The 16558-nt window shown below is 43.8% G+C and overlaps 1 protein-coding gene across 1 annotated transcript in view; it reads left to right on the top strand.

Moving 5' to 3' along the window:
- Positions 1–16558, top strand: part of STARD4 (StAR related lipid transfer domain containing 4) — a 128872-nt gene that overhangs the window by 30988 nt on the left and 81326 nt on the right. Inside the window, exon 2 of the mRNA XM_069625489.1 lies at positions 1981–2099. Coding sequence (XP_069481590.1) covers positions 1992–2099 — 108 coding nt within the window. The 5' untranslated portion in view covers positions 1981–1991. The remainder of the gene's footprint in view (positions 1–1980; positions 2100–16558) is intronic.

Here is a 16558-nt window from a genome sequence, read left to right as displayed (position 1 = left end):
AGCACATTGCCCCTGAGCGATCCTCCCGAGATGACATGGATAGGTTTGGATAGGGACTTGGATAGGTTTAGCTCTTCTGTGTAGAAGGATATGTTTTGAGGTCAGGACTGACCATAAACTGGTTAAAGAAATACTGCAACCCAAGAGGATAGACTTGATTTTGTCCAACATCTTTAAATGGGTGTCGAGTTTACAGGAGAATACCTTTGATGTTTCATAGGTCTCGGGTGTAAAAACAAGTGGTCAGGTTGTTCATCAAGGTTGACAAACAGAACTGAAGATGGAGGAGTAAGAAGCCGAGCAAGTGGTGGTGGTGTCCCAGGCGAGTGGTGGTGGTGTCCCAGGCGGCAGTGGGGCAACAAGACTGGAATGAATGTATGAGACAGGGCCTGCCGTAGAGTGAGCTGTGGAGCTTGCTGTACACCAACACCACGACTAAAGCGGGAAAGAGGCTGTTGTATGAACATGTCTGGCTGATTATGAAAGTGCAGCATATAGAGATGGGCATTGCCAGGCAGGGATGTAGGAGCACATCTCCCACCACGGGGCAAAAATCTTTCTTTAAGATTACCCATGAAAGGCACCAAGGAAAAGCAGGACTAAACATTACGTAAGGGGCAGTTAATGGTGGCCTGGGATAAACATACAAGTGGAAGGGGGTGTGAGGGCGTGACATCGGCTGTTTTACCTACGCTCCCCTTATGATATGTGTAGCCCAGCACAATTCCCCCCCCCCCCGGGAAATAGAAGGTTTAGACCTCGTGGGGCCAGTCAGAGGCACCAGCATTGGAGACTATAGCCTTGTTCTGATAGTCCAGGTGTCAAAGTCGTGGCGGTTGCATTCTCCTGTGAATTATGGATGGAAGATGAGATCAGATTTCCAACCGCCCTTAGTATTGTCCATAAGAAGGGAAAGGATCTTGAGGAATATTTAGGTAAGAATGGGGTGATGTAGAAGTTGACCGCGATTTACCAATGCCCTCAGTGAGGTGCTCGAAAGAGTCACTCGAGTTGGCATACGCGGGGCCCTGGGCATGGCTATGAATTGGAAACGGGGTAAAGGATTCAGTCATGGCTCATTGCTTTGCGCCATATTCCACGGCAGGAATACTCCGTCCTCATTTGCAGCTGTTGAGGGGTGCAGACATCACACCAGGTTGTTGCATGGCATAAATAAGCATGTGTGTCCGACAAGGAACTAGCATTTTCTGGGAAACAGGTCTAGACAGGCAGGCAATGCATGAGACAGAGGGAGGATGGCCATCACAAAACTGTAGGCGATGATAGGAGCAGGACAGACGCTCAGGCTAAGGCAACCTACGCCTTCTGTACCCCCAGCAGGAGATGTGTCGCCACTTGTGTGGCATTGTTGAAAAGTTCCACCAGGCCCTCAGAACATAGGAAGGCTGGGTGTGGAATTGTGGAAGGGTGGAGGAGTGCTGCATTCGTCCAACACACGCAATGTCTACCAGCAAATCTCCAGGTGATTACCATTGAGGGGATGAAAAGGTCAGATTTCTCCAATTGGAGAAGTAAGGGTGTATACGATGCGTACCTCCTTACATCAGCATCTGTAGAAAGGTCCTGTGGAATATAATCGGAAGATGTGTGGCATATTAATGCGCATGCGCTCAGCATCATGTACGGAAAGTGACCTGTACATATCTTTAATATGTATTCTGAAGATGGTGCCGAAGTAGAGCATCCATTCTCCAGTGGGGACAGTTAACTGGTCCGGTGATAGCGCACCTAAAGTCACCTGGCTGCCTGCAGGCTGCTAAGGCCGGTGTTCAGTCAGGCCTCACACATGTTCTTTGGAATGTTTACATGAATGGTCTTGCCACAGGCATTGCAATGGTTAGGCTGTCACTGGCGTGCTAGATGTGGGAGAGAGAGCAAAGGCGGAACATGCTACACCCATGTTCACACAAATACACCTTTCAGTAATGCAACTATTATTTACATTTGTGTTTCTGGCAGCTGGGGCAAGCATGCAAGCAGCCCTACCAGATGCGGAGTCTCTGTCTGCTGACCTGGAAACTACCCTCCTGCTGTACCACAGCATCGAAGACAGCGAATGGCGAATAGCGAAACAAACGGTAACTTGTTTATCATCTTTGCAAAAAGTGTGTTGTTGAAATACACGTAAAATGTCTGAATACATGTTTCTATGCTTTAGTGCAATTTTTGGGTGCATTGTTAGTAATCAGAACGTTCATGCACGATACATTTCAAAATAGAGTTTAACTTGAATGTGTTGCACATGATTAACTTTTACCGCCCCCTCCCCATATTTTATTACTGTGCCTTCTTCTTTGGTCAGACTAGCACAGTGTTATAATGCGTGACCAAAACTAGCCGACCATCCAATCCTAGCTGTCCTATTGGGAGGTGAACGGAATCAGGGTCATCAGCAACCCATAGGCCAGAGGACAGAGCTCTCATCTCCCTCCTGCTCTCAGGCTTTTGATTTGTTCCATCTAAGGGGGGACACAGTTACAAAGGTTGATTAGTTGTGTGACCCACACTATCACTGTCCATATCTGGCTGTAGCGGCTTAAAGAAGCAGGCACAGCATGCAAGAGATCCCCATTCCATCTGGAGGAGTTGTCCCTTGGGACGGTGACTGTGGCCCAGTAGTTGTTTGGGACTTTTAGAACTTTTGGCCTTTTGTAGGATTGGTCACTCTTGTCAGCTATCCTTGCATGAGGGCGGTCTGACTCCATCTTGCAATGGTATACACGCATTTCACCGCAGTATTTTTCATTGCGTGTTTTTTCATCGCCGTTTTTATTTCGAAAAAAAACTCGTTTTTTTTTGGGGGGGGGGGTTAAAAATTAAATATATGTGTAGAATCTGCATTGCTGGAGATCAAGTAAGATGCTGGAGATTGATTATTGTAAAAGTAGATGGGCTTTATTGATAGTTACAGGGCAAGCTTTATTACTTGAGATAGGAGCTAGGCAAGATACATCCAGTCAGTAAACTCTCCCATCCTCAAGTCCTTAACTGTAGGATACAGAACCTCAATGACCATCAGGTTCTGGATGACATCATCACATTCTACTATCTGCACAGAGAGCACCCAGTGCAGATGGATACTCTAAATGCTACACATCTCCCCTTCCTCGGAAAGAAAACACACTAAAAGAAACTGCAAACTAGCCTCTGAAACAACCCTCCGATCAGCCTCTTCTACTATAAAACAACTAACTACATTCACAGCACATTCGAGCGTATACTACATTCACGTATGTCCCATACAATGCATCCATCATAACTTAACACCTTCTTCCTCATCTGCCACATGAAGACAGGGTCTGCCACACCCACAGCACATTGGCGTGCTCACGCACCCATCAGAAAGCACAATAACTAACATCCAGTTGCCGTATTTATAACACATCCTACCACATCTCAACTATAACTGATCACACCACACTCTCTCCAAAGACACACCTGTATTATGCATCCTCCCTAGTACCATCAAACACACAACCTTCACTGCCTAGAAGAAACATGTTAAAGTGGGAAAAACAGAAAAAGTACAAACAAGACAAAGAATCACACGTAAACGACGCAACTGGAAAAGAAAAACAGTGCGTGAAAAAGGAAACACCACGACAGAGACTGATCTAATTCAAATCTAAGTCCAAGTGTAAAAGATCTTCCATACATTTTTGCATAGACCACATTCAAAACCTTCATGACATTAATGCAGTATATACCAAAACATGCAGGTCACTACTCATAATATATATATAACCAGTATATGCCACATCTGCCCAAACACAGATCCATGTACCACCTGACAACTGAACAATGCAGTGACAGAGCATTGAACCTATAACATATATTTCAATGATATTTCACACCTGCCCACATGCAGATTCTATACATCATGAACTCTGAACGATGCAGAATCACTACCATTTATATCCACTTAACGTAGATTTATGTACCACCTGACAACTCAACGATGCAGTGACAGTAACATTGAACTCCTATACATCATGAACTCTGAACGATGCAGAATCACTACTATTTATATTCACTTAACGCATATTTATGTACCACCTGATAACTGAACGATGCAGTGACAGTAACATTGAACTCTTATGCATCATGAACTCTGAACGATGCAGAATCACTACTATTTATATTCACTTAACGCATATTTATGTACCACCTGACAACTGAACGATGCAGTGACAGTAACATTGAACTCCTATCCATCTTGAACTCTGAACGATGCAGAATCACTACTAATTATATCCACTTAACGCATATTTATGTACCACCTGACAACTGAACGATGCAGTGACAGTAACATTGAACTCCTATTCATCATGAACTCTGAACGATGCAGAATCACTACTATTTATATTCACTTACCACCTGATAACTGAACGATGCAGTGACAGTAACATTGAACTCTTATGCATCATGAACTCTGAACGATGCAGAATCACTACTATTTATATTCACTTAACGCATATTTATGTACTACCTGACAACTGAACGATGCAGTGACAGTAACATTGAACTCCTATTCATCATGAACTCTGAACGATGCAGAATCACTATTTATATCCACTTAACGCATATTTATGTACCACCTGACAACTGAACGATGCAGTGACAGTAACATTGAACTTATAACATGTATTCCAATGATATTTCACATCTGCCCAACGCAGACTCAAATGTAACATGACCTCCAATGTCACTGTTAAATTTATAACCATCCATCAATTAATCTAATAGATTAATTTAATTTCATTTAATGTATGACAATCCATCAATTAATCTAATAGATTGATTTATTATCACTACCATATACCTTGGTAGACTTAAATTATCTCCGGGCACCACAAATATATATCAGGCATCCTATATTCATTTGGCTTCGCAGCCCAATATTAATCCAGGTATCACAAATATGGGGAAATGGTTATCCAATATTAAAATGGGAATTGCAAAACAGATTCCATCCGAACACACAACATTTTTTCCATTACATTACCAAAGAAAATATTTTAAACCAAATGCACACATATATATATATATAAATATGTGATATATATTTGCTCATAAAACACCCAAAACAATATCAGAGCAAAATAATAATTCATAACTAGTTCATAGCATATAAAGTCCTTAAGTGAAATTTAAAATCAGAACCTGCAAATCCTGTAAAATTGTTAGACACTATAAACAAATTGTTTTATTTGGGTGATGTTTTATGTGAATATAATATATATACGCTATCCTCTCTCAACATCCAATCTGCCTTGCACCTACCCAGCCATACACACTCACAATCATTACAACCTGTATCCCTTTATCAGCCATTTTGTGCAACCAGAAGCACCAATGTATTCATCTATTTGCAGATAACACCATCTATCGCACCCCTTACATTTCATTCATCTAATATCATTCATTTTTTTTTTTTTTTCACCTAAAACCTTAAATATACTTCTAGCGTAATGCAATTCATTTCATATCCTAGATATCACATATCACATGTACATTTCACTTACTACTTTTAAAAACAATATTCTATATATGTCCATAAATATATATATGTCCATAAATATATAAGTCCATAACTCATCCTGAAAATCCTCAAACTGGTTAAATCTGCTTATTCAATGACCTAAAGCATTTAATTTCATGAAAACACCTTTGCCTACCATTACTTACACACCAGTAAAGTAATACATTTTGTTCACTTTAAAAACATAGTGCACTCACATTTCATCAATAACTATTGCACTAGTTTAAAAAAAACTTAAATATACCTAAAAGTCCAAAGGTTCCTTAAAAGTCCAAGGATAACTTGCACCTTTCACCCTAAAAATCCTCAAACAGGTTAGAACTACATATCCACAAAACACAACATAACCAAACATCATGCAGCATGTTATCTCATTCCATCCTACAGCATTCTCTCTGTACCTACCCAGCCAGGCACACAGTACAATGATGCATCCGAAATACTTAATAACATGTTTAAACATTAATAGAGTATTCATCCACAATGTCCATTTCATTTATCCATAAAATTTATATTGCAAAATGTCCATAAATTGCTAGGCGCCGTGACAGAACAAATCCATTTAAAAATGACTAAACAAGTTCCATGGAAACAATATAGCCGCATTATTTAAATTGTTCATGTGTACATGGGAGGTGACTTCACATATTTCACTCATCCTCTTTTCCAAACACAGCTCTTTTAAAGTTTATGCAGCTCCTATTATCCAGATTAAGTTTAAAATGAAAAACGCGTCTTTCCCATTGATGCACAGGAAGACCTAAAACAACCGAAGTAACCGCATTGACTCCACGCTCTTCAAATGGAGCCTGCACCAGAAACTTGACTTCCCCATTTTCGATACTTCCGCATACATAATTGCGTTGAGGTCACGTTCTCATGGCCTTTCCTCTATGTTTTCTCTTTTATTCATACGGCGAAGCAACACTGTGTTGAGAACGCTCAGACAGCAGCGTTCGGAGATCCTCCAACACTCTCATCACATTCGAACACGTCATCATTTCTCTTCAGCTGATGAACTAGTGAGAGCTCCATAAAAAGGACAGTTCCCAACGGCCACACCAAACGTTCCACTTGAACTGCGCTCCAGTCCCCTAATGGTCCCACATTCACAGGGTGAGCGCGCACATAGAAAGAAAATGTCATTACTGGGAAAGGTCGTTAAATCTCTGTACAAACGCCTCACTCCTCACGGCAATTGCTTCACTGTGAAGTCCCATAATTTTAATGAACACTGCATCCTGCAAAAGTGCCATCAATCAGGATTGTCTGCGCACTTGAAACAGTGCCCCCAGAATATTCACAGTACATTGAACATACATTTTTTTTTTTATGAGGCTACCCCCATTGGACACTTTCCCTTTTACCACAGCTCCAACTGATTTCCCATTTGTTCACTGAGAATAGTGCCAGATACTTCCCCCAGCCGCTTCACAGCATATTTACAGTACCTTTTCCCCCATAAAGAAGAGCATTTTTCAGATAAGCACTTCTCTGGCTGCCTGCTAGGGAGAACATGTATTCCCATCCCCAACAGGACTTATGCCACGACGAATTCAGGGCACATCCTCCACTGCTGGGCTCACCAGTTTAATCTCTGTGGGCACTTTTCATGATGGGAGCCAGGTTGTAAAGAAATCCTTTCATGGGAAACCTGTGCTGAGATCATCACTGCTGGGCTCATCATGGGCCTCTGCCAGACGCATTTCATCATTTCAGGAGTCAGCAGGAATTTCTTCAGTGGGTCCTTTTATCTTGGGATGAACAGGCTGAGTTCAACAGTTTATCAGAGATATCTGGAATCAGTAAAAACCTGTTCATCCCATCCTCGTCGCCACTTGTAGAATCTGCATTGCTGGAGATCAAGTAAGATGCTGGAGATTGATTATTGTAAAAGTAGATGGGCTTTATTGATAGTTACAGGGCAAGCTTTATTACTTGAGATAGGAGCTAGGCAAGATACATCCAGTCAGTAAACTCTCCCATCCTCAAGTCCTTAACTGTAGGATACAGAACCTCAATGACCATCAGGTTCTGGATGACATCATCACATTCTACTATCTGCACAGAGAGCACCCAGTGCAGATGGATACTCTAAATGCTACAATATGGTTGTGGGTGTAAGGGAATAAAAAAAAATGGGGGTGCTTGGGGGCGTAACCCCCCCCCAAAATAAAATAAAATTAAACGATTTTTTCGAGAAAAAAAACGGCGATGAAAAAACCCGCGATGAAAAATACCGCTGCGAAATAACGTAGAACCCTTGCAATATACATTATTTGCGTGACCCTCATTCGTTACTTCTATTTGCATTCTTGTGGCCCCTTGCCTCACTGTTGTGTCACTGCTTCTTGTTCGGTCTTCATATCATTATTTTGAACCATCTCAATAATTTCGTAAAGGCCTTTGGCATGAAATGCTGTAAAAGCCAAATAAAGGAAACAAACAACCTAAGACCATATTATAGCAGCCCGAGTACATGCGGAGCCAGTGGATCATTGAACCGATAACCTTAATAGACACCAATGCAGCAAACTCACTCTGACAGATGTCATTTGGTTGGATTCATGCGCCTCGTGCATGTGCATGAGATGGAGACCGCACTCTCCGCACGGTCAGGCTTGCTTCAACTTCCCTGAAACTGCCGGGCTGCACGGCACAGGGTAAGGCGCATTTGTTCTGACCCTTTTTCTTTAGACACCTAGATGTACATTTTTTTTATCCATATTTCGACATGGCATCCTCGCCAGAGGGAGACACATGCTCCTATTTGCAACTATTAAATCATACAATATGTTCTTTTGAAATTATCAACCCAGTGTGCAAGTGTAATTGTACATAATTAGTACATGCATTGCTGGAATGGTTTTGCAACACAGTGCACCTTCTCAAGGCTCATTTCTTCACTTAATATTGATTACATCTTCAGTAGCCATTTAAAGAAATTCCCCTTCAATTTTTCAGGCTATTTCATGCGCCTGGATGGTGCATGAAGGTGTGGGAGCTCACTTGGCCACTGCAACCTCATTCAGAGGACATCATCCTCACATCTTGATTCTGTGAGGACAACGAGGCACTTGTCCTCTGGTGAGGGGATACATGCACCACTTTCACGTTGTCTCAACAATAATCTCTTGTAGGTCACTTGATATGGAGTAGTCACCCCTATGGCTGGGTCAAGCTGCCATTACATCTTCATAGGCCTCAGGGGCAGAGGCCAAGTGGTTACCAACGTCAGGTGCCTCATTGCGATGGGGTGCCTGGAGGCGTATCTGCACACATTATGTGGAGCTGATTTCATCGACTTCACCCTGTAGTCCTTCTGTTAGGGTATCCATGATGTTGTTGGCGGTGGTCCGCATGAGCTTGGGATCAAGATCATCAGCCAGGCCCTGGTAGTGTGTCTCTTGGTTCTGGAGAAATTGCCACTGCTTCAGGACCTGTTTGACCTGCTGATACTGTGGCAATAAGACCCTCGGCGGCGGGCCAATACCACCCCAGGTTATGCCCCCGGGGGCTGTAGTTACCGAAGCCCCGGGGCATTACCGTGGGCGGTATTGGCCCGCCGCCGAGGGTCTTATTGCCATTAGCACCCCGGCCCGTTAGACCGGGTGCTAATGGCATTTGTTTTTCTGTTTCGCTTGTTTCGAAACAGAAAATAAATAAATAAATAAATAAATAAATAAATAAATAATGAAAAAAATGGCCCCCGGGAAAGGGAAAACATAGTCCGTTTTCCCTTTCCATGGCGGCCATCCGGAGCGGAGCGCTTTCGCTCCCAAGACCAGAAGAAAAAAGAAGGTAAGTGGGGTTGGGAGGGCGGAAGGGAGGGGGACGGGGAAGGAAAAAAAAAACACGGTCTCCGGTGGGGGGCGATGGAAGCCTCCAGCCGTGTGGAGGCTTGGAGCGGGGATGGCCCCGCTCCGAGTCTCCACACGGCTGGAGGTTTCCATCATCCCCCACCGGAGATCGCAGGATAGAAGGTAAGTCGGGTGGGGAGGGAGGTGGGAGGAGGGAGGAAAAAAAAAAATCTTACCTGAGTCCCCAGCGGGGGACGAAGGAAGCCTCCAGCCATGGGGAGGCTCGGAGCGGGGATTGCCCCGTTTCGAGCCTCCTCATTGGCTGAGGGGCTGCCACGCCCCTCGCCGGGAACAGAGTAGCTGGCACGCACGGCGTAAAAGGGAATACCGTGTGGTATGGCTCGCAAATGAGCCAATCACAACGCAGTATTCCCTTTGCGCAGCGCGTGCCGGGTGCTAATGTCTAGTAATTGCTCTGTGATGTTTGGGCAGAAGGGCCCTGGGAAAGATATCTAACACAGGTGTGTCCGTTGGGATGGCCTCTACCTGCTCATCTCCCTCGACAACAGTTATGTCTGTATTCATGTTATCCTAAATGGGTGTGATGGAGCTGAGTCATTAAAACTAAGTGGAATCTAAGTCCATTCAAACCATATATGTGGTGATGAAACAACAGAACACCTTCACTGGTTGGCAAATCAGTGCTGAATCCTTACTTTGCCCGTATGCCAGGGATTTTGGGTAGCTTTGTTGACATTCCTGTCCAACATATCCCTACTCACTTCTGTGCCTTCAAATATGTCTTTCACATCTCCACTTTCATCAAAAAAGCTGTGCATTCACCCATTCTCATCCATCCATATAGCTTTGCTGTTTTCCCTCCCCTTTTCATTCTTGCCCACTAACCACTGCTACGCTTTCTCTGTCCTTTTTCTGGCAGCTCAACAACACACCCAAACACTGTGGCAATAGTAGACATTTGTTCATGGCCACTTAACTGCAGGCCTGATGATGCAGATGGCCTGGGTTACGTAAACAGATACACTAGTATTGTTTGACATTCCAAGAGGCGCTATCTTTATTTTGGGTTAATCCTATGATCCTGCCAGTGTCTAGTTTTGGCACCTCCAAACATATCTCACTGTGCATTGTGTAATGGCCAACCCTGCATATGTTGGACCTGATGCCATGCATTTATTCATACTAGCCCCATCATGACTGTAAAGACATCAACATCTGACATGCAGACTATCCCATATACTGTGCTCACAACACAGTCTTGTTTCAACACGTGCCTGACCTCAATGCAATGCTAATTCCTTCAACCAATTACACTCGACCTCCTTACAAGTGTGATGGTCTGGAAATAAGGGTGCCGGTCGCACCGTACCAGCACCCTTTTCAGGACCGCCACACTACAACTCTTCCACCCTCGGCCGTTGCGCTCTGCAGGTCTGACCTCCCGGTTGCAACGGCCCCGGTAGGCAGAGTTGTCACTGAAGCACCGGCACCATTAGTCCTCTGGGACTCCATGGGAATGGGGGCTTACACTTTTTCCGCCGCCTGATATCCCGGGCCGTCGGGACGTAATGTCCCGGTGGCACCAGAATCTCAGGTGGAAGAAACGGTGTTACGAGACTGGCGGCAACCCGCCGGTAGCACCGGCAGGTTACCACCAGACCCATAATGAGGCCCACTATCCTTTTCATAAACTTCCATACATGTGTAATTGTGTAGTTTATTATGTAGTGTAGTCCATGTGTAGTGCATGTATACTGACGGTGCAGAGCGTCAAGCACTTGCTTTAGTGTCTGCAATGTCAACTCCTCTAATTCCAGTAACTGGCATACAGGTTGGTGCTGTACTGGTGTCTTCTCTGATGTCGCTTACATTCCTTTCTGCCGGGTCATATTTATTCTTGATGAAACTTTTGATGTCATTGAGTGAGTTGTTTAACAAACACAGAACTGTATGCACTCTGTCACCCCATGCCAGATGGTGGTACAATCAGCAGTAGTGGTTCCCTCTTAATTTGAAAACCTCCTCATGATTCTTCATAAATACCAGCAGGACCTCATGTCTCTCCTCTGTAAAGTGCTTCCTTTTTGCCTTATCCTGGTACATCCTACTTTCTTCAGCCATTGGTGCTGACATTGCTGCAACCAGTGTTCTCCATGAGTTCCTTCCAAAACCAAAATTCCTGTTTTTCTGCGCAGATTCCTAACATGAACTGTCCATGTGTATCTATTGTGCATGCATGATGGAAGCACACTTAATTTGCTCCCTTGTAGCTGATGAGTTACAAATGGGAGCATCTGGTGATGTTGTGCATGTTTGTTGAGCAATATATGCGTGATGATATCATGTGTGCATGTTTTATCCACACATATTAATGGGCCATTGTGAAAAGTTGTGCAAGGCGCAAACAAGGTGCTCTATCTATGTAAATGCACACTTCGCCACGAGTCACACAATTGTGCAAATGCATCCTTGCTTAACTGCACATCTCATGAAGATGTACACTTTTTTTTAATTTAGGGTTTTTCATGCATAATTTAGTTCATATTTATGCAATAGAAATGAAGGCCAAAGAACAAAGCCAATCTTTGTATTTCCAACAAATGTGTTTCCGATAGTATAATGACGCTGAATAGTATTCTTGAGAGATGGGAAGTACTCCTTTGGTGTTTCTTGATTTCATTGAGAACACGCAAAGAATATTCTTATAAGCAATGCTGGGAGATCTTGGAGTAGAAAGACAAACCATATTGAGATGGCAGGATGGTGTGACATACTGTCTAAAATGGTCAGCATGTGCCTTCACTTCTATCCCCGAATGAGGTCAAAAGATCCTGAGCCATGAAGCAAATGATTAGATTATGCCGTGGGCACTCTCCCGGCATCTAGCATTTCCATGATCATGAAGCTCTCAGGGTAAATATGATATATGCCACTAGTTTGCTATCACCTCTCCACCCAGAGCAATTCTCTCACCGCGACTTGATGACGAAAGTATTGCCAATGCATTGCCAAAGTATGTGCTCTTTACTAACATGCACCAGAGTGCCATGGGGCTTAGTAAATGCTTGACTCAACAAATCGTAAACCCACCCCTAACAGGAGGGTAACACAATTCAGCAGAGACAGCTTGAGACGCCTTGGTTCTGTGCAGATATGCAGGTTAGTCTGTTATTGCCACCAGAATGATCACACGCCTGCCAGCACCTGTGGCCCAAGGGACAGAGCAACTCTACCAGTGGTGGAGTAGAAGATTCCCCCGTGCTCACTAACAACTCTCTAGAAGAACAAAACAATGACATTGAAATAGAAAGGTGAACTAGTGGGGAAAAAGACTTGGGTGCCATGTTCTGACTAAGCCGCTCATTGGCATAGATCATATAAAATGTATTCTGGGCGTGATTATTTTCAGAGTCTGAAAAGCATCTATCAGGCGGGATTTTTCCGCACTTGCGAGGAGATGTAACGTTTCATTCTCGTGATAAGCCACTTATCAATCGACAACAATTTGAATCAGAGTATTTTGGACTCAGCACAAGTGAGCGTGACAGGAATTTCAAGCCTTCGAAGAAGAGCTGTGCTCGAAACACATATCGCCTGATACCAATTCTACTTATTTCCGTTATATAAAATATTGCTGGTGAACATGCGCACTGTGATTGTATCATTTGTCTAGCGTTCCAATTGGTGGCTTTGGGCTCCACGTCCAGACGCAATCACCTGCCACGGCAGGGTCACCATTTACCCCTTGATTGTTTTATGATTTATTTCCATATGACTACGTTCCGTACAAGCGCTGTGGTTCCCAGTCTTTTCCTGCCTTGCTGAATTCCTAAAAAGTATTCTGGTCACACTTATCTTTGACACTCTAAAAGTGTTCCAGTGTCTGAAAACACCTAATGAAGTAAGGCTGGTCCATTCCAGCTCTTCATGGAGGGAAGTTGCTACAGTTACAGGTTTCATGGGAGTTTTCATGAGAATCGCTGCTGATTACTGACCAGCACAACACACTAGATTGAAATATAAACATTGTTCCTTCACAAGAAAAAGCAGTAGTCAGAACATGATACGTTTTACCCCATAAGCAAGTAAATCTCTAGTACCTATTTCTGGTAATACCAATATCAAAGAACTATGATCGTGAATAACATATCGGCCCCACTGAACTCCTGCAGGAGAAATACTGACCTAGATAGGTCCTGGACATGGCTGATGAGCGTTAGGCAAACAGAAAATGTCGGATTTCTATCACTACCAAAGAACCAACACCCAGCTCCGTGACTGTGGGAATCCCGTACTTAATCATACTGGTGACACACAGGCCAACATATCCCAGCACATGCGACTCAAGATAATAGGGGGAAGACCCAAAGTAGCGACAGGACCAAAACAAAAGAAAGTGGCACCAGAACTAGTCATTGAACATGGACAGGAATTGCATTTTAAGTGCAGAAAAAGCGACGATTTACATGGGGGATATATACCAGTGCCTTGAAGAGAGTTGTAGGGGCTACGGTTACTGTAACTAAATATTGAACATGCCAGCAACCCCAATGGTGCAGTTAAGCTACAAAACACTTAAAGAATGTCACAATCCCTGTCTGAACTAAGTAGGGACTGTGACAAGGTTTCCTACCTTAGTCTGGGGACTATCAGGAAGGTGGCCTGGGAGGCCGGGTGCCAACCCGAGCTAGTGGAAGTTGGGCCCTGGCACACTTTAGGGAGAAGGATCCTCTGGACACCTTGCCTCTGCCTCCTCCATCTGGTAGGGTACAGTCATATGGCCATATCAGGAAAGACCAGCCCTAAGAGCTTTAGCCTTAACCCAGCCCTTGTAAAATATGGCCAGGTAAAGGAAGCATGCCCCCCTCTCCAGGTTAGAGAGCCTGAAGCATGTACCACCCAGCCCCAAATGTACACTGTATGGACATGCTTTCTTTTAATGTAAGAGCTTTCCACCGGAGCAAAGACAACAGCATTATTATTGCCACACCTGCCATATCAATGGAACAATCATGGAAGCTGCACCTACCTCTGTTTTCCCCAGATGCCATGCATTCAGTCTGTGGCACTCCAAATATCAGGTGCCCAATTCCACCGGCGTTACCACAGTTGCTTCCCCAGCCACACACATCCCCAGTGGTAGAAGTGCACCAAAAAAGTAGTGGAACTATAACGATGGCCGGTAATGGGTAGATAGAAGGGAGCAAGGTGCAAAGCATGTTTCAAGGGGTTGTGGATAGAACAGGTTGACAGCCAAGTCGGTGGAACAGTCGAAACAAGGAGGCCCTCCGTATTGTTTTTCAATTATTTGTTCTCTCAGTCAGTTGGAACATGTACATATGGCCTTGTGAAATCTATCTCCTCTACTCACTTAACTCTGCTGGAACCCATGCTTAACGCCTACCTGTATAGCAGCTGCTTCAACAGGGGCCCGCTCCCGACTCACTTGCACCACTGCACTTACCCACTGGCGAAGCAAACTCAAATTTACTAAGCATGTCCAACACATGATTAACCCAAGGGAGCAGCAAGCTCACCAAGTGTCTTTCCAAACCCTAGTGTATACAGAGGAAGCCTCAAAATCACCAGCTTTGAAAAGTAGAGAGACACATCTGAGATCCATAATTATTGACGTCTCAGTTATAGGCTTTGTCCCACACTGTGAAAACAAAACCCAGGTATCCTCCAGGGATCAGGTATTCCAATACCTACACAGTTATACCTTTTGGATGCAGACCCTCAAAAGGTGCATCCACACTTTCAGAAGAGGAAAGCAGGTTTAAAAGGCAAGCAACCTGGTTTGGACACGTGGGTTAGTGGAGAAGGTTGTGGCTGGTGGATAAAGGCATTTGGAGTTTTTAAATCTTTAGTGGAGAAAAGGTGGTTGGAGGCAAGAGCAGATAAAGGAGCCAGGAGGGAGTAGTGAAGTACTGGAGGAGATTGTTGTGCTTGGAGGTGGCGGTGAAGAAGTGGAGGAGCTACGAACATCAGGAGGTGTTTCTTACACTTCTCTAGTCAAGCAGATTTTCCTGTCAAAACCAAGAGTAGAGTGACACAGGGTATCCTAAACAGAAACCATAAACAATTTACAGAGGAAAAAATTGACCCTCTGCTCTGTCCGTCTATCAATTTTACTTCTCATGATTCTTCCACAGACATCTAACCTAATTTCGAGGTTATCACCAAGTCCTTAGCCCCCCTTAAACTTAGGAAAAAGAGGGATGAGGCCCGGAATAAATTCTGGTACTCGTCTGATCTTAAGAAGTTAAAATCGTCCTCTATGAAAGCATTTTTTTCTTTTTTTAAAATAGTTTTTTTAATCATTTTTTTTATAGTTGGAAGACCAACTCCTCGCCTCAGACCCTGATCAGTAGCCAAAATCTATAAAATTTGCTATTGTGGATGCGAAGAAACATTTCTTTAACTGAAGGATCTCTAATGCTGTTCCGAGGTAAAAGAGCTTTTTAACATACTTAAAGAGCAAGAAATTACTGGCTCCCCTATTAATAACAAAACGGTGAAGGATGCGTCCTGGTGCCAGGGTATTTAGGACGCTAGGGTTAATAAACTATCTGGCATCAGATTCGGTATTATGCACAGGAAAGAAGCCTCCTCTGGTGGGCTTAAGGATACCAGATCATTTAAACGTAGTCCGTGCATCCCACACTTTAACTTCTTGTCTATCTCTGAGGAGGAGCTTTCTGTTGTTGTTAATCAACTTAAAATGACATGCTGTAAAGGAGACCCCCTGCTTAGCTACTATAATTAAAACCTGCAACCCGAATCTGCTAACAGACATTTGTAAGTTCATTAATGCATCTTTGATCGAAGGTCATGTGCCTGTGGACCTGAAACAAGCTTGGGTCACTCCCATCTTAAAAAAGCCAGTTCTTTTTCAGGAGCTTCTTCTCAACTATAGACCCATTACTAATACTCCTTTCTTGCTGAAGATTCTTTATAGGGTCGCGTACAGTCAGATTGCTTCCCATTTGAATAACTTTCCGATGCTGAATCCGCGCCAAACCGGCTTCAGAGCCTACTGGTCGACAGGTTGGAGGCGGTTGCTATTTTTTACCTGGCAGCTGTATGCGGGACTGCATCCTTCCTCATCAACAGACAAAGCAGGGTTTTCTCGTAGGAAGTAGAGGCATCTCCAGTCGCCGTAGATTTCAGC

The sequence above is a fragment of the Ambystoma mexicanum genome, chromosome 6p (assembly GCF_040938575.1).
Source record: "Ambystoma mexicanum isolate Mex_15411 chromosome 6p, UKY_AmexF1_1, whole genome shotgun sequence".
Classification (NCBI taxonomy): Eukaryota; Metazoa; Chordata; class Amphibia; order Caudata; family Ambystomatidae; genus Ambystoma; species Ambystoma mexicanum.
This window is presented reverse-complemented; position numbering and strand designations above follow the sequence as displayed.